At 37.7% G+C, this 25,862-nt stretch overlaps 1 protein-coding gene and 1 long non-coding RNA gene across 11 annotated transcripts in view; one reads left to right on the top strand and one right to left on the bottom strand.

The window, feature by feature from the left end:
* LOC308199612 overlaps positions 1-25,862 on the bottom strand; it is a 289,413-nt gene that overhangs the window by 219,968 nt on the left and 43,583 nt on the right. The window lies entirely within an intron of this gene.
* SPHKAP (SPHK1 interactor, AKAP domain containing) overlaps positions 1-25,862 on the top strand; it is a 71,765-nt gene that overhangs the window by 5,866 nt on the left and 40,037 nt on the right. For 8 of the 9 annotated variants that reach the window (XM_080604005.1, XM_080604009.1, XM_080604008.1 and 5 more), the window contains 2 exons: positions 11,903-12,005; positions 19,289-19,399. In XM_080604005.1, coding sequence (XP_080460131.1) covers positions 11,903-12,005; positions 19,289-19,399 — 214 coding nt within the window. The remainder of the gene's footprint in view (positions 1-11,902; positions 12,006-19,288; positions 19,400-25,862) is intronic. The other variant, XM_080604010.1, reaches the window with a different exon arrangement.

Genomic DNA, 25,862 nt, shown 5'->3' with positions numbered 1-25,862 from the left:
CCTGTGGGCTGCCCAGCACTGGTGCAGTATGTATACAGGGAGCTTGGCATCAGAAACTTGTCAGGGTTTGTCTTTCTAACCTCCTCTTTGCTCATCAGTAGTGCTTCAAACTGCACGTACAGTATACCTTCCCTTCTTCACTGAAAACAGATGGGAAAAATTCATATGGAGTATTGCTGTTTTTCTCTTAAAAACTAGTACAAATTTAGTATATGCTGATTAGTATTATGATTGCTGGCACTTATTTGGTGGCCAGTATAAATTTTAAACCTTCTTTTTTAGGATTTTGCTTAGTCCTGTCAACCTTGGATTATTTTCATTAATCTCTTTAGTTTCCCTCATTAATTTTCTTCACTTCAACACTTGACTGATTATTATTAAATATCTGGCTGCTGCCAATGCCCATGACACATAGTGGATAGTCAGCATTTTTTATCAAAGCTGTTTTCTGTTGGTTCTGGCATCACAATTTATTGTATACCTAATAAATTCTGCTTGACTGTTACCTAAGAAAAATTCTGTTCCAGATCTCAGTTAAGTTTAATCTACAGCTGAAGTAAAAGACTTAAAAAGAAATCTAACACAGAACCTGATGCAGTGCACATTTCCCAGTTCGTGAAATGTGGTCATCAAGTCCTGTATAACCCTAGCAGGTCCATTTTAAGACCGGGTCCTACCCTCTGCACTCTGTTTCTGAGCTAGCTCCATGCACTAGCTGTAACCAGCTTCCAAGTATTACGGGAGTCGTTTGTTTTCTGGAAGAGTTTTGGTTTATTACATGAATTGCTGAAAAACTGGAATTCATTGAACTAAGGCGTTTTGTGTTACATTTAAAACCTGCTTTCCCAAAAATACGCTGGGCACCCATGTGGTGGAATGTTATATAGAATTAGTGACTTCGTAGCATTAACTAATCAGTTAGATGTGTAGGCTGCTTTTTTTTTTTTCTGCACAGAGGCTAATTTTCTTACTGGAGTGGCAGCACAGTATGTATGGGCTAGGTAAATTCAGGAAGCTCGAGTGTAACTGTTCAGCCAAATGCCAGAGGAGTTGTACAAGGAAATGCATTCAGCAGCCCAAAGGGGGCAGCAGTGCTGCCTTGTGTGCTGACCTTAAGTTACTTGGACCTGTAGTTCCCACTTCAGGGAAGGCAAAGATTACTTAGAGTGTCCCATAGGACAGGACTTGTATCTTCCTTCAGCAAGGAAAAACTTAAGGGGTCTTCTTGTAGCATCCAGGAGATTCCATACTTATAAATATGCTTCAGAATTTCGTATACCAGCTACAGTGCATCTCTGCCAGCAGTGGAGCTGTTCATTACATGCAGTGGCTTTTAAAGGGATTTAAAAAAAAAAAAAAAAAAAAAAAAGGCGTATCGTAGTTTGCAGAACTGTATTTAAATCAGGTCCTTATCCTGTTCCCCCAAGATTCATTTATAGCTGTCTATGCTATTTCAGTTTGAAAAGGGAAGAGTTCAAATCAGCAGGATAACAGTCCAACAACATGCTTATAGATCGCTATTCTATGTTGTCAAGGCAATTTCTTCCCTCTCAGAGAAAGATGTGTATTACCATTGTAGACATCCAATAAAAATGAACAGTTCATTTATTTTTAAAAAGAAGAAAATTGCATGCTGTGATAGTGAAATGAAAAACCCATTGTCCTCCCACAAGTCTGAAATGAAGCCCTCCCCTCAACTAGAAAAAAAATACTTTTTTCTGGAATATGTAAAAATATAGAAGTAATAGAATGGCTATTGAGGGGTGTAGTTAAATGGTCATGTAATCTTGGCTTCATGTTGTACCTGCCAATAAATTCAATCCCGTGTACAATATATGCCATAAATTCAGTGAAATCCAATGGCCACATGATTGGAATGTCTCAGTGGTTTGCATGATATAATTTAAATGTTATTGTAGTTTCCTAATGCAAAGCCTTGATGCTGCTTAAAGTGCAGCCATATTTCTAAGTTTATGGAAATCAATACTGTACATTGTGCAGTGGGCATCTGAGCATAACACGGATATGTCTTTGGGTACTGCTATCAGTAGCAGATTTTTATTTCATATAAGTAGAAACAAATCATAACTGAGCACATATTTGCTGAGTGCAACAGTTGATTTTCTTATTCAGGCCTTTAGGGTGTCGTGTATAGAAAAATGATTGAATAACTACTGAAAAAACAAAGATGGACCACAAACAAATAATACAAGTACAAATAACAATCCAAATCCATTAAAAAAAAAAAAGAGCAAGAGATCATAGGACCATGTTTATTTTGGAATGGATTTCTTTTGGGTGCACAGAACATGACCTGTATATTATACCGTATCTTTCTCTGGCTGAACTTGCTACAGTGATCCCCCACTAGTGAAACAACAGTAATTTTGCAAAACCTGGATTAATGTGTGTACCATTTTCTTTGTTCCTTTGAATTAGAGGATTAGGACTTTGCAGCAGTGAGCAGAGTAAAATCTAAATGCTCCCAAAGACCCAAGTCAAGAATCCACCTCTGCACCCAGTGAAGCTCAGAGGAAGAGCACGGCTGCTGCTGGGCTCTGCTCAAGTAGGCTCATGCCTGTGCCCCAGAAACAATGAACACCTTCGGTTTACTTTGTACTGTTTGTTATGGTCATTTGACACTTCAGGGTTCATTACAGAATACAAAATTGTCACACTACCATGTTATTTTTATTTTTTTAAAAAGCCTGGACAAGCTAACAGTTGCGATATAGAAGGCAGGTTTAGTTCATCATGTATGACCCAACTACTTGGTCAGCTTCACTGAATTTACTGTAGGATCATTCCTAGACTATGGTGTAAGTGAACTTGTCTGCATCTGAACTAAAATTGTTCTAATAGAAACACTTATCCTCCTGTCTTCAAGGACCAAACATAAAAAAAGAGCAAGTGGCATCAAAGAGCAATTTCTTCTCTTTCACATTCTCTGCAACCAAATCTTCTCTTGGTTTCTGAGTTGATAACTGAAAATCCATGTCTACACATAGTCTGGTTTATATTCTTGTATTAGGTGTAAATACAAGAATACTCAATTAGCAAATACACACTTAATCACACTGCACATAATGATAAGGTTATCTATGAGCTTATCCTGAGCTCAGTCAACAGTGTATAGTCCTGCTGGATCCTGGGCATCCCAGTAAAAAGTCAGCAAGTATTTCAGGCCCAGTTATCACAACAATTTCATAGTTATTCTGAAGTTGATTGCAAAGCAGTGGCTGAAGAAGCTCTGGAATTTATTACCATCATGCCGCCAAGGAAAAAAAATCAATTAATTAAAATTAATAGCTCAGCGATCTGTTTCATCTCTAGACTCTCAGAGATAGGTTCCTTATACAGTTAGAAAGGCAGAAGATTTTAGGGGATAGAAAGAAGGAGGATTGATCTTGCCAAAAAAAGAAAAAAGAAAAAAAATCATTGTTTGGACTGAAATCTCATGCTTTCCTTACACTGCTTAAGCTGCAAAAAAATCAAGAATGTTGCCTTTATACCTGCCATTCAATCCTGTTAAACATACTATAGTCCACGGGGGGGGAAAAAAAAAAAGAAAAAAGAAAAAAAAAAGGCAAGGTAAACAAAAAACAATATTTGTAATATCTTGATATAATTATATACAAGCATGTTTTATATTATTAGACACCAAGACAACCAGGGAGGCAGCTTCATTTTTGTCACTTCTCTGGTAATGTTATTGTGTTCTTAAATAAAAACTCACACTTTTCAAACAGTGGTATTGAGCCCTTGTTGTCCCTACGTTAACACAAATTGCTGTTTATTGACATATTAATTTAGCATCAAAATTTATAAGATTTGTGTTTCATTGGGATATTAGTAGAAAATCAGAACAGAATTGTTCAGGAATGTTTCAGACATGTAAATTATGTAAAAATAAGTGTTTCAAATAAGCAATGACAGAATGCATTCTTTGGCATTAAAATAACTTCAGAATGTACCCTGACATTTTAACTAGATAGTTTATGAATGTAACTGCAGGTGGTCATAGAAACAATACTGGGTTGAAGAGAATAGGACATTTCTGAGATTAATTTAGATGAAGACACTTATTTTTAGACTATTGTATTATATTTCTGGAGTCATTAGTTAAGGTAAAAACATTGGTTTGTGAACACTACTATAATCCTAAACAACGTTATGAAAGATTCAGCTCAAATCTGCACAGTTTGGCTTTATTTCAAATAAAAAGGGCTGGAAACAAGAATGTTTTCAGTAGAAAATTCCCAAGCTTCTCCTTTAAATATTGGGAGACAAATCAGCCCCTTGCTACTGTCAGATTTCCAAAGCCAAATTTACTATGCCTGAGTAGAAGTGAGTAGGTACAAAGAATTTCCAAAAGTCTTCCTACCATTAGAAACAACCCATTCAGAACATGAAGCACTGTTCCCCTTCCTATCACGCACATAATCCTGAGTACCTACCACATTGCACTCATGCTTTTACAGTATATTTGATTCGTAATCAATCTAAAAAGGAAAACACTGAAACATCTAGCAAGTTTTGATTAGCTACCTGCATTTTCTATTCAAATAAAATCATGACATACTCATTAGCTTTTAAGTTACGAGCATTGTTGTCACCTCTCTCTTCCTTTCAAAAATATTTAGTATGTCTTGAATTTAATTAATGAAAAGCTTTTATAGAGTACACCTGAGATCTTTAAAAGGTAAATTTCAAGAAAGATGACAAGTAGTGAAATACTTGATAGCACATTTTGCACGCCGACACCCGTTTTGTCAATATTTGACTCATGCTGCTCTAATGCTCCTAATCAGAAACACACTGCATGGCTCTATGGCAAAAGCTAGTTTAGAATCTTGACTGTGAAATTCGGCTATATGATATAAACAAGATGCCAAAAATATTTAACAAGCTACTTAAGCAAAGATTAACATCCTGCACATGAAATCACCAGGTTCTTCCTGTCTTATGCTCCTCTGGTTCTCCTGAAATGCCCACCTGACAGTTTGTGCATAACAAGATGAGCAGACAGAGAAATCAATTTGTTTATTAAATGCAAGAAACATTTAAACCAGGCTTCTAAAAATTGCCCAGTGGTTTTTGGCTTGAAAGCCTAATTTGCAACATCTTGGACTTCATCTTGAAAAATGCTAAGAATTTCCAATTCTAGTTGAAGTCTGCGGGAGCTGCACACACATTTGCTGTGTGTTTAATTTGGACTAAGTTTCACCAGATTCCAGCTGTGTCACCATGTTTTTTCCATTATTTTAAAAGAAGTAAGGTCAGATAACGTCACACCCTTGGAATATTACACTGTGCTACACTAACAACGTAATCTGTATTCATTTCTCAAAGAATAGGTATTGCCTTCAAAAGTGCAGTAGTAAGGTAAGTTGCTTAATAAATACAGAGTTGTTAATATTCTTGAGAGGAAACCCAAGTGTTTTCTCTTTGTCCTTCCTTCTACAGCACAAGAACAAGTGCTATTGTACAGTGTACCTACAAATGCTAAGTAAATAAGGAATTTTGGGGGGGAATATTTCTGATTTTATATTGCTGCTCACTGGCTTAAGTAGTAGCAAACCTATTGCTTTGCTATAGAGGAAATGAAACTGCTTTATTCTGTTCTGTTTGTAGTATCTGGATATAGTGGGTTCAGTCTGTATCTCTCTAAAATCATCTTCTTGGTCAGCGCTGCCCACTTAAGTTAGGTACATATAAACAATTCAGTTTTTAGAATCCTTCCTTTAACAAGATTTATCTTTCCTGCAGTCAAACTCTCAGCTGTGCCTTAAGTTTCCCACTTAGCTGGCACACCAGTGCTCTGTATGATCTCCTCACTTGTAGGGTAGTAAAGGAGTCTCAGCTGATCTGTCAGTCCATGTGAATTTAAGCCTCGGTTCCTTAATCTTTCCCTACGTCAGTCAGTCTTTTTCCTCATCAGACCTTGTCTGGTCCTTACTTGTTGATCCAGGACTTCTTTTTATACCTTCTTGCTATTTTTCCTTAAAGGATTCAGTCACTAAATAAAGGAAGGGAGGAATATTTCGCAGTAGATCACACGAAATTTTGTTAATTCACTTTTTCATTTGTTCTTCCATTAAACTTGTCTCTTCTTTTGTAATATTTTTAAAATGTGTTTTGAAAGGAGTCTGAGCATTGCTAATGCTTGCAGAGGCTTCTAGATTTTTATTTTTCTTTTTTGAATTGGAACAGAATAAAGGGCATTCAGGGCTCTGGAAACATGGAGGGTAAAGGCTTTTACATTGTACAACTATGGGTTGTATAACCCATACAATACTATGGGTTGTCTTTTCTCTGTTCTTGTTTTTCATTACTACACAGCAAAAGACCTGGCATTTTTGCAGCTGTATCACCAATAAAAATGAAATGTAAATCAAGAGTACCCAATAAGCATGGTGAAATGAGCAATCTCAATATAAAGGCTTAAACTTCTACTCTTTTTAGTGCGCTAGTTTTACTAGCAACCTGATCCTGTACCTGTTAGACTGCATAGACACTCAGGTCTGATAACGAGGAGAACTATTCAGTATTTTGCGTTCCCAGTGAAGTCAGTAGCAGCCAAGGGAGACTGGAACAAGTCTATGAATACCTTAGAAGATCAGCTCCTGGTATTGCCACTGATTATATTCTGCACATGGGTTCCAAATCCATAACAAAATCAGAAAGACATTTGTTTGAGGTATTTATAGAGCATCTGTTTGACTAACCATCTGTGCTCTGATTGAAGTATACACATGGTCCAGACTGAATCAAAACCAATTTTGTGGATTAAAATAGTAACTTTGACAGTGTTACATCTAAAGATTTTACTGCTAGTGACTTTATTGACCTGTTTACATAAAAAGGTAAATTTTAAAACTGCAAAATATGAAAGGTAGCATGAGGAGCAGTGTGACTAGTATGTCCACTTCAAAAAGGCATTGGACTTTGAAGTTAAGGGATTCTGCTTGAACACTGCATGCCTTTCAAAAAACCTGTTTGCTTAGGGTCTGGATTAAGCTAGCTGCCTTCCTCAATTTCTGAGTAGCTTTTGGGTGTTTCTGAGTACAAAGTTAAGAATATGCTGAAGAATTCTGCCATGCTTTCACTTGTCTCATATTTCTATTTCAAAATAAGATTCATACAGTTTTTGGTGGTAGTAACATTCAGTACAGCTATTACCAGAACATAATAAATGTGGCCGACTAGCTTGGAGTTAATTGCACTGAGAAACCTCACTTTGTAAAATTTGGTTCACTTACTTCATCAAGATTATCTTTTCCATGGATCAGTATGTTTTGTATGTTCTGAATGCTGAGATGAGGGATCATAATGAAAAGATGAAAAGCACTAGGCTATAATAGGATTAGTTCAAAAAAAAAAAATTGTAGTGGTCACTTATTATTTATTGAACTTGTTCCTTAGGACCAATTACTAAACAGCAAGGTTTTTTGAAGCAGGTTATGATTGTTCAAGATGGTAGGAAATTGAGGTTTCTGATATTGTTTCACAAGATTAATTTTCTTTAGTGATAACCTGGGGAATTCTTTAAATTACCTCTTCGTAGTTGATGTAGCACCATCTGCCACATCTGCAAAGAAGGTAATTATTTTTAGGAGCAGCTGTGCTTTTTTGATTAAGTCTTGAGTCATCAAGGTCAGTATTTCTGAATTATTCAATGTAGGAAAATAGAAGCAATTGCTTTGCATTTTGTTCAATAGCAAAGGATGGGTTTCTATTACAGTTAATACCATAAACCTCATAGCTCTTTGCTGCAGTCCTCCCATTTCCAAGAAATTTGTTTGCGTTCTTAGTGAGACAATTTAGCTTTGTAGGAAAGAAGTATCAATCATAATTCACGTATCAGTAGAACAGCATCTGGTGGCAAATAAATGACTCTGGTAACTCTTCTATTAATGGATGTATTAAACTGAAAATGGCATGCTTCTTAGCACCAGGCCATTGGTTCAGGTTCCCAGCTTCAGTTTCAAAAGGCGAATTGTAAATTAGGATCTCTGACACCAAAGGAAAAGTCATTCTCTCACAAGATCCAGAAAATTTTTGGTAGATATTACAGAAGATGTGCACCCTCTACTGAGCACTGTACTGACTGAAGCCCCGCAATAAGCCTTCCTCCTACAAAGATTCCTCATTAAGCCTTCCATGATAGCTCTAAATCCGATGAGCAAGTCCAAGTCAGATCAGCATTCTCCATCACATGCTAAACAAGGGGAGCCTAGGAAAGGTGAGAATTAGGACCTGAAGCCTTCAGCAGCTTGCTTTATCTTGCAGTGAAAAGGCGTCAATCTGTGCCTGATGCCTTGAAGGACTAGTGCTTTGTGTAGACTCGTAATGTGCTGCAGTAATGAGTGTAGGACATGAATGCAGAGTTACAATTTGATTATGACATGACCACATCTCTGCAGCAGTTTCTTTCAGCTTTTTGCTGTTGAGAAACTAATGAGAGCAGGCAACTTCTCAGAAAAACAGAATAGATTTTCTCTGGGGAGTTGATGAAAAGTGGGCCAATCTGACCGACTTTGCTACAGAGCAGAAGGTGGCAGAGCTAAATGGCCTGAGGAGGCTCTCTTAAGAAATCACATACATGTTGAAAATTAAAGCTTAGAGAGGAGTCTATTAAGAGAGGAAACTGATCTAATGGAACGAAAAGGTAATTGTAAAAGAAGTGTTGAAAAGCCAAACCTGTGTTCTGTGTTGAATAAAAGACCCATGAAAATAGCTAGACAGAACGTGGTACAGTGCATCTGCTTGTGTTGTGAAAGACTTCATTTTGTGACATTAAATGGCCAACCTGAAGAAACTCAGCTGGGTGCCATTTTCCCATCAATTAGTATGTGCTGCTGCGTATCTGCTTTGCATGATACCTACGGTGTTCACATAACTGACTAGCAGTGGTGGCAAGTACGTGCGTGTATGTGTTTCTCTGTACTTCGTTTAGAAAGTGTACATCCATAAACTCGCTGAAGAACAGCTGAGGAGTCTAAGACTGTTCCCAAGTGTAACTCTTATAATTTTGCATTTATGCATGAAAATTTTTCCCCTTTTCAGCATCTGTGAACCCTGACAGAGTGAACTGCTTTGCAAACAGTGAGAAGCTAGAGTTTGTTCTACTAGCACAGCTCCAGATCTGAACTGCAATGCAGCACAAGGATAAAGGTTTAGCTCTACAGCTACAGCACAGGAAATGTTGAACCTCTAGACAAAAAAGAAGAGTTCCAAAGTGTTGCAGATCCACCTGAACGTGTTGCCCCTTGTTCTGGGAAACAGAGTTGCTGGTTTTACCTATGCACAGAGTAATCAGCTGGACGTGAAATACATCTCTGACTACTGGGATAGCTGGCATGAGAATTTAGGTTTATGAGATTTCAGTAATTTCAAAGGCAGTTGCTCTTGCCTGTCTGAACTTCAGTCTGAAACGAAGCTGTTTCTCGTTCAAAGCATATAATAGCGTTCTACATTTATTTCACTCATCAGATAACTTTAACAAAGTTTTCTATATTTACAAATGAAAAGTGGTTTTATTTTGGAAAGTAAGCAGATTTTAAAGAATCAAGAAGATGCTACAGATCTTTTTGCTTTCCACATGACTGGGAAGACTGCTTTACTACTGTATGGAAGACGCAATGCGCTACCCCTAACTGGAGTACCATCCAGAAATAGCACAGATTTGTCGGTACTCCAGAACATGACTCCTTAACTTTATTTTCTAGCTATACTTTAATATACTACTCTATTTGTACTGTTTAATTGAGGTCCAGAAAGGCCAGCAGTTAGTAGCCACACGATCATCTTTGTTCTTTTAGACTCGTTGACACTCTGCCTTGTGAGTTCAGTTACCTGCACCCAGTACAACTGAGAGCAACACTCGTTGTCAACATACCAGCTCCCTGCAGGGCAAAGCAGTGGCAAAGCCACGCAGTCTTTCTGTAAGAGAAGAGCATGAGAAAACAGTGGCCCTTGTTCTTCAAGCTGCAGGTCAGGCTTGATTATAACTTACTATTAGACTGCACAAGTGATGTATCTTATAAAAAGAGGCCATGCACAGCCTGTGCTGGGAAGTACTGAGCTGTACAGAGTACAGAGGCAGCCGCTAGCCTAAATGCAGATTTGTCAAGGAGGGCACTTCACTTATACGGTATTTGACCTTTGAATATGACGTTCTTATTTTTAGTGAAGATATAAACCTGAGTGACTTCATATGTTTAATGTCCTCCATTCTGCTAAAGAACAGCATATAAGGCTTATAAAGTGCTATTTTGCTCTTTCAAATGCCAGAGAAATTATTTTTATCTATACAATCTCAGCAACAGAGTGGTATTTTGTAAACAACCAGAACACTTCCTTCTAAATACAAACACTACTGGTATCTTAGAGAGTACTGGGGGTATTGCACCTTTCAAGTAAAGTCAGGTAACGTACTGGTCTCCTTTATGTGTGTGTGTTCAGTCCTCCCTTCATGAATCTTCCCCTTAATTAGCAATTAATAAGTGCTTAATTAGTTTTATATTTTTCATTCACTGTTCTAATTCCAGCATATATAATTTTATGTCCTGTGTTTGTTTGTTCCAAAATTTATGGAATAGTACCTCACATATCAACAGTTACCTATCCGTGGAAGTGGGAATATCTGGTTCTAAGCAGATTATCAAGGATTATTAAGTAAAATATCTGTACATGAACCTTTGAGAGAAGGGTAGCCTTCTGATGTTTGACTCTGGATTTTGGCAAAAAGCTGAAAGTAGCTTCCTTTTAACACATTGACTTAAGCTCCAGTGAAGGTGACTTAATGAAAATTCATTTTAGTTTTCAATTGAGCAAACTAGGAGATTTCATATGGTCTGTTATCCTGTCAGAACTGATGACAGATTATTAAGCCATGGTAACCCGATTGCTTATTATGGTCTATCACCATGTGTTCCATGTCTTCTCATAGGTGACTTGCAGAGAATTAAAAGCACCCTACAGACCCAATTTAGAAAGCAGAACATGCTGCTGTTGGATACTCAGTAAATTTGTGTTGGATACTCTGGGAAATTTCTGGAGAAAGAGGCCTTTAGCTCTGTGTGGCTTTTAATAGCTGTCACATTACGTCCAGAGAGAGAAGCTTCACTAAGCTTGCGATAAGTCAGTTATGATGTAGAGGGAGATCTTACCAGGCTGGCCTGAATGATTCCAAAAGTACTGTTCGAGGGGTGATACCAGCTCTGCATGCAAATAATTTGTTGAGCTTATCTTTATGTCTGTGTCTTTCACATCTACATCATCCCAAAGTGAGTGTGGCTTTGCAGTATACAACTGGCTCACAAAACAGACTGTGCATGGCTTACCTTTGCTCTAAACCTACAGTATAGCAAGCTGTTCTGCCTGGGTTACAGAATTCAACCACTCTTGTTGTGTGTGTTTTTTTTGTTTGTTTTGTTTGTTTGTTTACATTTTAGTCACTACACCTTAACTTTTTCAGCAAATGTTTCTTTTTATAATGTCCACCTGGGTGAATTAATCCAGCAAGTATTTCATTTGCTGTTCCAAGCTGCTTGCTTATGAAAATGAGCTAGTTCCATGTATTACAGTATCATTCAGGAGAGATGGATGTGATTACAGGCAGGTATGTGTTATCCTCTAGTCTTCAAAAAGCAATGGTCTGCTATTTCATATTCATGTAACATTGCTCCAGAGAGCTGTCCAAGAAAGGAAAATTAAGGTAATAAATAGGATAGTAATGCCAGCAAGGAGACTATAGACAGCTTCTTGTAATCTAGGTTTAAGTTGCATCTCTTTAATCCATTGTATTTTTGGCATCATTTGAGTTATCTACGTAGCTGAGTCACTGGAAAGGTTTTTGGGGGTTTCTTTTGTGTTTTTTTTTTCTTTTGTTCTTCAGCAACTTTGAATCTCAACTGATGCAAGAAGTCCCAGAGCACCAAGGCAACAGCACAGACAGTTCGGGAAGCAGTTTGGGAAGCTCTGTCACAGCATGTAAAAAGGTAACTTCTAAGTTTATGTTATTTTCAAAGGCATATATATCCTGGCTTATAGCTTTGCTTTTTAGCTTTTACTTTTATTGAGGAATACAAAATTTAACTGATGCCTAAAGAAGAAAAGGACTGATACAGAAAAATAAATTCTGGATGCTGTTATGGTATCTTGCAATTTTGCATGCATGGTCTATACTTGTCTTGCTGCAAAATATATACATGTGGGAGGTAAGTTTCCTGAGTACTTCTTGTTTTCCTTGATATCTGGCAATGTGAAGTAAAAGTCATAAAGAGCATGGATAATTTCAGAACTGCTCTGTAATAGGTTGCAAGTTTCTGGGTTCCACCCTGAGGGTCCAGAGCTTTGCTTCTCTCAGGTCAAAATGATGCAGGGTCTTTCATGGAAGGGAGCTTTTCTGCCTTCCCTAGTATCTTACTAGAAGAGTTTCAGCAACTGAGGAAGCAGTATAGATTTGACCATTGCTGTTTTTGTTGCCTCAAAATGGCTTTATATGTATTTATGTAATTTAGAGGATAGGGAGGAAAGAAAGCAGTGCCTTTATGTATGTCATTAGGAAGAGTCATGTATGACTGGCAGTGGTTCATGCATGTAGGTAATTTCAGTACAACTCAGAGTACACGGATGCAGACCTTGGATGCTTCCATCCACTCCTGTTCCCCAGAGTCAGGCTGTGGCTGTGCAGCCCAAGGGAAGACCACTACCAAAGACCTGTTGTGGATGGCAGGCCCTCTTTCATCTCTCACTTTGCAATAACCCTCTGAGCTCTATTATTTCCCACAAGCATACTTCTAGAGCTAATAAGGAAGCATCTGTTTTACCAAAAAATATTATAAAACTTCACAGTTCGATCCATTTCCCCATATTTCTTAATAAGTTTTTCTTTCCTTCACACAGTAAGAATTATGCCTTTATTTTACTTTTTGTTTTTTTTTAAATAAATGACAATTTATATGCGTAAACAGAGATAGAAAGATAAAACATGTAGAAGATAAAGATTTATTTCCCTCATCCTTCTGAAAACTCCACTGTGTTTTGTGGACGTGAGGCTTGTGACTCTCACACAAACTGTGGGTGTAAGGGTTGAGTATTGGCTGTCTACTAAAATTTCAATAAATGTAAAATCACTGAAATAAAAAAGAAACTCACTAGTCTAATAATCTGTACTATGGGATTGGGCATCTCCAGTTCATCACAGCCTGGCTAAAAGACGAAGTGTCACTATTTCATTTGTTCAAAGAGCTTGCTTATTTGCAAAAGAATACCCAGGTTATTTTTTTTATATGCTGCTGACTATAGCTAGAATCTGTAGAAATAGGCAGAAAATCCTTAATATGGCTGAACATCTTAGATTTTTGTCTAATCTCAGAGTTGGTCATTTTAAGTAAGGCTGAAGGACAGTGGCACAGCACAGAAAAGTACTTATAAATGTGTTTATAAATGCTCCCAGCATGGTCACCTCCAGAAGCATGACTCTTACAGACTTGCCTTTACCTCCCGATTTAGAGCTGCTTCACCTGTCTGATCCCTTACATTTGAACTTTTCACTGTAATTCGAGTCAATTTTATGATTGTAGGCACACTAAAAGAAGTGATTCACTTCTGCCAGCACTTCTGACAAACAGCAGGATTTTTTTGGCTTCTTTAGAGCATTGTCACAGAATGTGTTAGCGTTCCTTTTTTGGGGAAAAAGGATACAGAATTATCAAAGTAGGCCATTACTTTCTCTTTTATCCTAGGTTAGTTATGGTGATTTTTTTTTATTTTTTTTTTTAAGTTAGATGTGTAATTGGTTCTGGAGTGAAACCCTGGGGGTTCCTGCTGCAAGGGAAGAGTTTAAACAGTTCACTTGTGGGTTCAAGCATTTAGCATGAATGGCTCCTGTTAGGAACCATATGAGATGTGGCCTTTTACCACACAGACCAATCTGAATAAATGCAGAAGATGTGCCCCTTGAAAACTCATTCTGTATGTTCCACTTTCATATCTTTTTTGATGAGTAGTAATTAACCAAAGCAATTAAGATGATCTGCCATGAAGACGCAGATGTTTCATTTGTGGAGCAGGGCCATTTTAATGTTGTCTCAGTTATAGATATTTACTGTATTTTAATGCCTTGCGATCTAAATCAGGGAGCAGGAAGCTGTTACACTAAACTGGTATGCAGTATTTTCCTCTGGGAAAGAGTGACTTTTCTAATCCCCACTCTGCTAGAGGCTGATTTAGTTCATTGATTCACAGCACACTGAGTAATGCTGACGGCTGAGTCTCCAGATGAGAGTGGAAAACTTTTTTTTAGAACCATGAATTACTGCTGATTTTACATTTTGTGCATGATGCAAATTCATCCTGAATTATTTTCTGAGTGTGATGATCCTTCTCTGAACCAGATATACAGCAGTATAGTGTGTGCAGCTGTTACACATAAGTATGGTCAATGAATAAAGTTCTGCTTTCAGTTGTACCATTGCAGATCAGAAGCAACCTCACTGAATTTAGCAAAACCGCTAACAATGTATGCCAGTGGGATTGGCCCAGAACTTGTCTCAATTAGATGAGAATATAGAAAACTATAAGATGGAAGGAGGAAATTTTCTCAATTTCTACGTTAAAATTGTAGGCTATGAAAAAGAAGGAGGCTGACGGACAGCTGAAGTAGTATGAGTTGAGGTTTCTTACCTTTGGTACAGAGCAGCTCAATATATTTTTGAAAAGATCACTAAATGCAAAAATGGCAATCAGAACGTAGAGTTACATCTCTGAGGAATAATTCTGCTGGCTTTGCTTTTCATTAGTTAGCCCTGATAGTTTAGGCCAGCTCCTTCATGCTTACATACTTTTGACCATTGCAGTCATACATTACTGTAGTAGAAGGACTTCAGTATATTCCTTAAAAGCACAACTATCCTGGCATGTTTGAATACATATGCAAACTCCCACTTACATAAACACAGATAACAAGTAGAATTGTCCTACAATAGTTAGATCCTAGGAGTATTAAATTCACTCCTCCTATACACGTATGTCTTTGACCATGATAACATTGCTGTCTGCTACCACAGAAATATGCCCAAAAGTTCACATGGATTCTATATTTGATTTTTTTCATAGCAGGACTATGTAAACCAACAGTGATCAAGATTGTGGAGTGGTCCAAATTATCCGTCCTGCATACAAGTATTAGTGGGAAGGTTCTTAACAATAATGTCTGTAACAGTCATAACGCAGAAACCTACATTTCAGAAGGTAGAATTTAAACATCCAAAGTTTACTTCTCCTTCTTGCCACTGCTTATTCAAATGTCACGTTCTGTCTCCTGAACACTATTCAGATGTTAAAACCAGAGGAAGAAGGCTTCTCCCACACATTCCTGCATGCCTCCCTTTCCCACAGTGCTGTCTTTTTTGAGTAATTTCCAGAGGCTTTCCAGATAACTTCAGGCCTACTTGTATTCCTTAAATTTCTGACCTCCACCAGCTTCTGCTGCATGGACTCGAGTATATCCTATTTTGCTTTTCTCACCTATCTTCTTCAAATCTTAATTGCTGGAAAATACTTCCTCAGACCTCCAATGGTAAAAAATGGCATGCCTGTTGCACCATTCTTCACATTTCTGACTGAATTCTCAAGTGCATGTGCAGCATTCCATGTGCACACGTTGAGAGCAGAATCTGGGCCAGGGAGAACACCACCCTACTAATGCAGTTCATCTCCTCAAGGTTACTAAAAATCACATACTGTCCAAATCTTCAATGTAATAATCTCTACCCTTGACTTCAAAGTCTATAATGAAAAGCTGCATACAAAAATGAAATCCATTGTAAAGCCCTGAAACATATAAATCATCCTGGAGTGACCCCCCAGGCTTGACAACCGTGACCTGACCTGACTAAAATAATTGTTCAGGAGAGTTATTTCTTCTGCTAATATGTTACCTGTATTTGCTTCCTGATGAGAACATCCCCTGAAAGCAAGATAGAGACACCAAGGATGATTTAATATCTCATAGGAAGAAAACTAGCTGAAGTGCGGAATGCCCATCTCATTTCGTGGGTTAATCATCTACAGCGTACATCTGCTGTGATCTAGCTGTTCTGAAGAGAAGTGTTGTGTGCACACCAAGTCCTTAGGAGAAAAAGAAGAGTACCACCAAGGTTTTCTGAAGCTTGTTTCTGCATGACAATTTCTGCCTATTCTGATTTCTCTGAAACTGTCAGATTCGGGAAAGAAAGATCTGAAGCCATTAAAGCTGAAGACAATTTCACTATGATTTTTAAGGAAATGAAACAAGACCTCCTGCTACTGAAAAAGCTATTTGAACTAAAGAGGATTGTTCCCTACCTGTGGAAATCATGTCTAACAAGTAATTAGAACTTCAGTGCTTGAGCATGAGAATATCTTGAACCTGATGAAATCTGAAATCATATATATATGTAGATATGTGTGTGTGTGTCCGTGTATGTATATGTTGAATTCTTTATCTTCATAAAAGCCACAGAAGATAGGTTTTTGTTTTGTTGGTTTTTTTTTTTGAAAATATGCTAGATTCTAGATTTTACCAACCAGTTTATAATGTTTCAGTATTTCACCATTTGAAAACATTTCTTAAAAATAAGAATAAAAAAGGCTAAGTTTATGACACTAACAGGAAATTGTTTCTTTGGGATATGAAATATATTATTTTTCCCATCTAGTCCCAGAGTTAGTTATGGTGGCAGGAATCCATTCACACTGGGACAGGAAGCTATAAAATCTATTGAGTGCAGAGTCATTGAGCTGGTACACGAGATTAGCTAGCAGTCCCCAAGAAGAAACTGGTGTTGATGTGAAGCATTCACAAGCCTTTGTCATTCTCAAAAGAGTCTTTGGGCACACTGTTTATTTTCTGAGTATTTTGAGAACCCCACATTTGTATTCAGAAGAAATCCCATAGCAGGGCTAGAGTACTGAGAGTCTTTGCATAAAAACTTATCTTCTTTTGGCATGATGAAGAAAGAAGCACAAAGGTGCAAAACCTTTTAGAGGGCACTGAAGGAGGGCACCAAAGCAAGCCCCAGTTTATGGGCTGTGGTGTTCCCTATTGCCTCCTCATCCATCCTCCGCTGACTTTTATTCAGGGATCAATAGAGAATATTACAGTGAGAACAGTATTAACTATCTGACTTTCTGCCAGAAAGGTAAAAATTAGAGTGGCTGTTAGTCTGTGTGTGTTAATAAGCTTACTTCTGGATCACCGATGAGTATTAGAAAATTGTGTCAGCTGGCCATATTAGCTTTCCACAGTCATTCATCTTCCCTGCGAAGTGAAGAGGCCTCACTAGTTCTCACTTCTTAAGGAATGGGACTAGGCTCAGAAGCAAGTGTTCCTGAAGCAGGACAAACGTGTCAATGCAAAATATGCAGTAAGATAACAGAGGATACTGTGGATAGATTTTTTCCAGGACAGGAGGACAAATGTGTATTTTAAAATATCATTATTAAAGTAAAAGGCTAAAAGCTAGAGTACAGCCTATTCTCATGTAATTGCCCAAAGTGCGAATAAAATATACATCTATTTCCCAAACATGCTTCCTAATATTACTGCCTGGGGATGATAGGTCATATAAAATATTCTATAAGTATCATCACTGTTGCTACTATTCTTTTCCTGCTGTTACTTAGTTGTTTCAAAAATACTTCGGGTCCCTCTTTTTCTTGGAAGAACATTGCAGGGTGGGAAAAACATGACAAATTCTTAACCTGTAGATCATTTTCTCCAGACAGAGTTTTTATCTTTTGCTTCCCTACTTGTAGACTATCACAGTACCTGGAATACATGCCTTAAACTGAATTAAGAGCTGAGTCAGCTAGGCTGACAGGCTTTTTGTACAGCCAGAGAGCACACTTCCTCTAAGAAGGAGGTCAGCGTACCTCTTTGTTGGCTAGTAAAATTCCTCAAGTTGTGCATATGAATACCTCCTCTTCCATGCTTCCCCATTCTCAATTATTTGTCCTTTGTAGCATATTAGAGAATAAACACAGCTAGAAACAACCTTTTCGGTTTTAACACAGTCTTGACAGCACAGGAATTCAACCCCTGGTACCTCTCAGCTCCACTTTCATCCCTACTGGAATTTAGGATAAATTGATCCAGGCTTCATGCTCTCAATAAAAAGGCAAACATGAACTAGTGATTCCTAATGTCGTCAGCTGTCTCCCCAGCTTGTTATGGATGTTGCAGTGGCCCTGTAAATTTAATAAAGCACAAGCCTGCCTGTTTTCAGATATGACTCTTTAGCCCCCCCAGATTGTGCAGAGACTGACTGCGTAGTCACTGCACTACAGTTCTGGTTGCGGCTGGGCACCACCAGCCCAGGGCCATGAGTCATTTCCAGACTTGATGGCATTTCAAAGAAATCTCATGCCGTGCTCAGAAAGACAGTCCTTTCTGAACGTAATTTTCTGCAGATATGTTGCAGGAACATATTGGAGGTCTATTTATTAAAAGGGCAATTTGACCCCCCTGAACATTGCGCATATTAGTACAGGGGTAGCAAATAAGGAATTCACTTTAATCTAAAGCATCAGACTTGCAAAACTAGCTTTGGTTCTTTATAGTCTACAGATTAGCTGTAGTCCCACTTTGTTTTTGTTAGATCAAAGCTTGAGGCATCTGTTGTAGGACTGAGCCAACACAGATTAAACTCAAAGTTTTGGTCTTAGTGTACTGACTAAGCTCAGTATTCATTACGACAGGTCTTAAGTACTTTAGCTTCTCAGAAAGCAGAAAAATATGTTTAAGAAGAAAGGATTTGTAGCTTAGGCAGTCCCTGAAATGAGGCTGCTGGCAGAATGAATAGTACAGATCTGTTTTGGAGAGAGAGATAGTAAATCATAAAAGCTGCAAGTTTATACACTCTGGTAGAATTAAATAATTAGTTTTTCTAACATCTCTCTTGCCACTTTAACATAGAATAAAACTCCTTAGCAATGTTTTCACATACATATATATATAATATATATTAGTGTATATATATATCTTAAGGCATTTCCTTCAAGGACTTTCAGTTCATAGAGAAAATTGGCTAATACTTTAGAGAATATATGTTACTTGAATCCCAGGTACACTAACTGGACAGGTCCAGACAAAACAGGGGTCCCAGTCTTACCTTCCAAAAATATTTGTAGGCAATATTTTCTTTGAGCTCAAACAATAGAGTTCAAACCCCAAAGCACAGTAGGACTAAGGTTTTTTTTTTTTTAATATTTTAACTATTTTTAACTATTTTAACAGATTCTCTGCAGTAACAGTCTGCTAGAATCAACAGACTACTGGCTGCAGAATCAGAGGACACCATGCCAAATTGGCTTTCTGGAAGACAAGTCAGAAAGCAACTGTGCCTCAGTAAGTACTCACTATGATCTCCTCTGGGGAAAAGTCCATTGAGAGCTATTTGGGTAAGGTGCGGGGGCAATCACAGTACATGTTAGATTAAAAAAAGACAGTGACTAACTGACTCCAAAATTATAGCAATCTATCTATAGTTTCTGTAGTTTCCAGCTTTCTGTTAAAAGCAAACATCCAAAGCAAAAATTTGCATACAGATTTCTATACAGAATACATTAATAAAGATTGCTTCAGAAGTTTCCCCACATTTGGCTTCAGACTTTGGTCCTCCTTTTTTAAGTATGCTTGTAGCCTGCAACTAACAACAGAGAAAAATAAACCAAAGAGAAAATTATTCTAAACTGTAACTTGTTAAGGGGCAGGTAGGAATGAGCAGATGTTTAAAAGCTGCTCAATGTTCTTGAGGGCACAGAGATACAATTAGAGAGAAAACTCCATATGAGATGAGGAGAAGCTACTAAAGAACTCAAATGGAATTTTTCTACATTTGCAATTAAATTTAAATTTCCCCAAGTATTGTGGGTTACAGTGCAATTAAATTAAGAACAGCTTTTGGTTGAGCTTGTATTTGAAAGAATAGGAACTTTTAACATTTCTTTATGTACCATCTACATAAATCTGGATGGCAGTACATCACTATAGTTGTACCTGTTTTTCATTTGAGATAGGACTTGTAAGAGCAGATCCTTACCAAGGAATCCTGTTTGCTTGCTCCTCCCTGACCCCAGGGGTAGTTACTGACTACTAGTACTACTATTAGTCAAAACTACTAGTAGTGGTTTTATCTCAGATGAAAGGTTTCCAGCACTGCTCTTGCTGCACAATCCAATGACCAGATGAGGACTCTTGTGGAGTTTGCTGGGATTGCCTCAAGGACATGCATGTGTCAGCTCTGGATGATAAAAACCAGATGCCTTCTGTCTAGGAACTGAATTTCCATCCCATGGTGGCGATGACTGGAGGCATTGTGTCTTGCCAGGGGGTGAAGCAGGAGGCTAAGAACAGGAGTGATACTATACCGTAACTGCAGCCCTCACCTCCCCCCTGACACTGGCAGAACAGGGAGCAGAGAAGTCATGTCTCCTACTGAAAAGAAAAAAAAAAATCTCAACAAACCAAGGACCAGAAACAAACAAGGAACCAGAATTACTTAGAAAATGTGCTTTTAGAGCATGTAAAAGTTGTGAACGGGGTCAAAGGTTTTAGGGCTCAATGTCGTGCTGTCCATTGGACTATCAGCTCCAAAAACACAGGGTAATCAAAACGCATAACCTAATTAGTGTGTGCTAGTAAGCAACCACATAGGTATAAGGTGAGAAACAGACTTCTGCATCGCTACTTTGGATGATTCTGGGTGAAACAAGGAAGGGGATATTAAAGAGGAATGGTTAGTTGGATGGAATGGTACTAATTTCCAAGACTCCCAAAACTAGATAGAGCTCAGTTTCTTCTTCTTTATCATTCTTCCTAGCAGAGAATTTGCAGTATTAGAAAGTACACAACATTGTTCAACTACAGCTGAAATGAGCAGTATCTTGATTGAGCAGTATCCTTGAATATATTCTTAACCAGAACAGGGTAATCAGGCAGGTAATCAGTGGTATCCTTGTTGCTTGATACAGATAAGGATTGCTTTTAACGCAAAAGACATTTACCACAGTCACTTGGTTTTACTATTCAGTATTTCATACCCTAAAAAAAAAAAAAAAAAAGGCTTATTTTAGGCTTATTTTCTCAGAGGAAATGAATACACCTAATAATATAAAAATGAAATGTGCCTTGCTTTTTTGGTATGTTAATCTTTGACTTCATTCTTCATGTTTCTTTTAATATTATAAGAAGTTACAGCTATTTCTAACAGGATGGAGCTACTGAGAAATATAGATTGTTAAAGCAAGACTATTCTCAGATGTAGTTGAAAAATAACCAGTACAGCTTCTCGATATACATGACCCACCACAATACTGCCACTAAATCACTTTTCCTCTCGAAAGCACAGATCAGGTTTTATCTAGCCTTGGTCAGTCCCCCTGTAGGGAAAATAAGCATTACTCTTACCATTTTACAGATGTGATAGAAGAGGCAGAAGTACTGAAATGACTTTCATTATAATACCAAAAGGAGTTTCATAGATAAGGTGTTTCAGTAAGTCTCAGACCCAAATCTCAGGTGTGCTAAAGGTCCACAACTTTCCCTGACAAAGTCATGCAAGGTGATAACTTTCTTTTAATCCCCTTTGTCAAAGAAAAGATGAACAAGACAAAACTCCTTCCTAAGAAAACACCTTTTGTTATGACAGTATGATGGTATAGTTCTGCGTGCAGGCAGAGAGGTGGACAGAGATGTACTATGAGGCTTCGGCCCCACAGTTCTTAATTCCACCCTAAACTACAAGCTCTTGGCAGACCCCTTTCTTACATAAGAGGATAACTAGAATCTGATTTGAGACAAGGTCTGCCAAGTCATCTTCCCCCATTGCCTGCTCACTTGCATAGCGTGCTCAGAAGACAGCCAAATTTTCCTGTGCAGCTTTCTGCACACAATGCCAGCTCTATGCACACACATACACACAAACGTTCTGTAATTTTCAAAGAGAAAGTTTAGTACCTAGTTGATTTTGGAATTTACAATTATAACTATCAAAGAGATTGTGCTGAAATAGAGAGATTATATTGAAATACATGATTTTGTATTCACAGGATAGAAATAGAATTTACAATAATATATTAAATGAAATTAAAATATATAGAGAGAGCATTCATTTAGAAACTAAGTTGTTAAATGTTCTTTTGGAACATCACTGTTCATATCAAGATGGAAGGTGTTTAGTGGCCTGGAAACTGAGTTCTTGATCTGTCCCTGAAAAGTTATGCTTTTGAGTTAAATAGTTTCTCAAACTGCTGTTAGCAGAACTGAAGCTTTGTTCATGTTCCTGATTGATTTAATCTGAGTGGTAGTGCAGGACAGAATTTTAATTTGGGTGCCTAAAATATTACAGAACTAATGCAAGTACAAGCAGTAGACTAGGAAACTTTGATGTTAATCATCAAACCTGACACGGAGACCAGAGTGTAAACACACTACTTTTTACTGTCATCCCCCCCACCCCCCACCCCGAATTGCTCTCCCCACCTTAGGTATAATCGTCTGTGCACAGAACATGAGCAAACTCAGGAACAGGGAGCACTTAACCACTGTTCAAACATTAAGCAGTAGTTCAGCATCACATGCAGAACCTGCAAAGCATTTCATTCCGAGTTCTTTCCAGTGTCTGACACTAAACAAGTGGTGACAGGAGCAATGAGGAGGAACATGACTATAGAGTAGTTTCCCCAGCTACTCAGTTAGACAGCAAACCAGACTGCCCTTAGTAGAAAATACACTTTAATTTCTCTTTTATGGAGAAGATTTTATAAGCTGCTGTTGCCATTAGTGCCAGAGATGTTTTAATCAAACTTGCCATTAGGTTTGCAGAAGGAAAAAATAAATCAAAAATGTACTAGATCATTAATGGTTGCGTTTCTCAAAGATAGCTGGTAATACATTTAGCTATAATGTTCAGTTTTCACTTGGAAGAGTTCATGTTTAGTTATAAGAGGTCTAATCTTACTGTAACTATAAATGCAACAAGACCATATGAACATGGATTTCAGAAACGTTGTATTCATTATCTCCCATTACAGATTAGCACATTTAGTACAAGTAAAAATAGAGTGATGGCTGTCCTACATATGCTCACCAAGTATACTAAAATCAGTTTATTAAAACACTAAACATTTAACTCAGTTATAACAGATTTCTTTTCCAAAGAGAATTTTTTATCAGAATGGGCATTTTGGTACATGTAATAGTCCATTAAACTCCAAACTCATTAATGAAAAGATAGACATTTTGATATAAAAAATAATAAATTGTGTTAGAGGAATGGTACTGCATATTTGCCTAAGTTGGACATATTTTCCTGGGCTCTGAAAATAGGACAGAGTTCATGTAATATATTTTTTTTCATTACTTCAAGTTCTGGTAACCCATCATAATAGAAGAAATACTAGTGTGTCCATATTTAATCCAAGGGCTGTGTTCATCTGCAAGGATGAACAATAGAAACCATAGGGAGAAATAATAACTAGACATGATACCTGTTCTCTTTTTATGCCAACTATGTGGTACGTTGGTCAGCTGTCTATCAAAAGTGTTATATGTATTATGAGTATGATGTAAACAGAGTTTGAAAGATTGTCTTGTCCTGTCTTTTTCTACTTTCTGTAGAAGACTAAGAACTATTTTTTTGTCCAACTCTCTGTGTTTACACTTAGGAAATTAGATGAGGTACCCTGGAATTTAGCCCAGGTGGACAGGGTTATTAGGGCTTTCTATGAAGACTTCCCACAGAGGCTACCAGGAAGGGGCTGCTGAAAGAGATTTCTGTGAACTTGAAGTGAAGTTTTGATGGGAGGGAGTGAAGGTCCTAGGTTGTAGTGCTGTTTTCTTCCATTTCTCTGTTGAAATGAAGATTCTTAACAGATCTCTTTAAAATGTCCCTGCGCTGAAGTGTGCTACCCTCCCTATTTCAGATGACCCCTTTCAGATTTTGCCATGCTGTCTGCTTGAAAATGTTAAGCTCCTGCAAAGAACTTCTTCTACACTGGTCTTAGGAGTGTATGTGGTAGAATGCTCTAGCATCTGATTTTTTTCCTCCTAAAAGAATGAGTAATTGCTAAACATTAAATTAAACGACGATTAACAATAATACTGTTTTGCAACAGTTTACTGCTGCAAAATTAAATACATAGTTTTGTGATAATATTATAATTAGAGAGTATAAATTATAAGTGTAGTTTAATTACACAAGTCTTTGTTTGTTTACACTGAATGAGAACATCGTCAAAATCCACCTAATAGAATAAAATATTCATAAGACACGATCATTCATAAGTTGCACAGAGTGACTTATAGACGTGATTAAAATATCTGTAATGTGACATTCTTATTACCCCACAGAGAGACGCCATCAAATATATGTAGCTTCACATTATATATATCTATGTCCACTACATTGTCACCAACTATTTTTCATTGGACCTACATCAAATGTTTGCTGCTTTGTATGTGGTTTTAAGCAAACCTTATTTAAAAAGAAAAACCTGGTAGGTACTTTGTCCCTACTTTCCCTCCACAGAGCTAGAGTATTTAATTACAAGTGCTGACCGTGTATGGTTGGTCTATGTTAGTATGGGTTAAGAAACTGAAATTCTTCCTTAGGTGATTTATAGTTTTGTCTTTTAGCCAGAAACTCACCTAAAGTATAAAGTCTTAATAATGCACACAGAAAAGTCATTTATGATTCCATGGATCTTAAGATCTGACATTTTTCTTTTCACTGCCTGCGTAGTAAGCATCAGTATGATTAAGGTGGTATTGCCACGGTACTGAAGATGAATCTTAATTGTCTTTTAGGAATTCTTAACGAAAAGATTTATTTAGAAAATAAGCACAGCAAAACAACAAAACAAAATGATAGTATTACAGTCCTGCAAGACATTTGCCATTCATTTAACTCGAGATGCATAACTCACAGCAGTGAGTTTTCCAGAAGTCCCCTGGACTTTTATGCTCCAGTCTGGTAATAAATAGAAAAGCCATTAGAAGTGATATTTGCACTGAAAAAAAGATATTCTTCCAAAATGGCCCTAGGCTCCAGTAGTATCCCCACAAAATGCAGCATCATGCCGTCTCTTCACGCGATCATCTTGTCCCCTCATGGAGGCTAAGAAGCAGGCCTTCCCGCTCCATGCCAGCCTGCAAAGAATTGCACTTGAGAACCAAGAAAATACACCCTTCTCTTCCCAAACAGTGCACTTCCTTGGCAGGGGTAATGGGATTTCCAGAATTTGGCAGAAATGCTTTCTTTGATGTAAATACTGCAATTTTTAATGCAAAGTGTCCTGGAGTAATAAAAAAACAAACTTAACACTATTAAGTAGCAGTGATGGATATGGATGACTGAAAATCCCTGCTCTTCACTTGGAACAAAAGAAACCAATAAAAAGCAGTGCTCATTTCTTACCTTGGCATAACAAGATACCAGTTTCTAAAGTATCAGGATTTGTCAAGATCACTAAAGGTCATTTTTAAATCTTTTTATGGCTCCTTATAGCTGAAAAAAGTCTGGCTTTGCAGGCAGATGGGTGACAGAACAGTTTCAATAAAGAGTTTAAAGATTTGAAACATTCTTGAAATAGTCCAGCAACTTCCCCTCTTGCAAGCACTCCTACTCTGTAACAATACTTCCAAATGCTCACACCAGAGTACTCCATAGAAGTACACGTACAATATAGGGTATATGCATAGACACAGAGTTGTATACTGGTTAGGTCCAGCCCAAGGGAGCAGCAGGAGCTCATGGACAGAGCGGAGGGAGAGGCAAAGGACGTATTCAGCCCAAATTTAGGCCAAATTC

The sequence above is a fragment of the Anser brachyrhynchus genome (genome assembly GCF_964034855.1).
Source record: "Anser brachyrhynchus genome assembly, chromosome: 9".
Taxonomy (NCBI): domain Eukaryota; kingdom Metazoa; phylum Chordata; class Aves; order Anseriformes; family Anatidae; genus Anser; species Anser brachyrhynchus.
The sequence above is the reverse complement of the archived record's forward strand: the minus strand, read 5'-3'. Positions and strand labels throughout refer to the sequence as shown.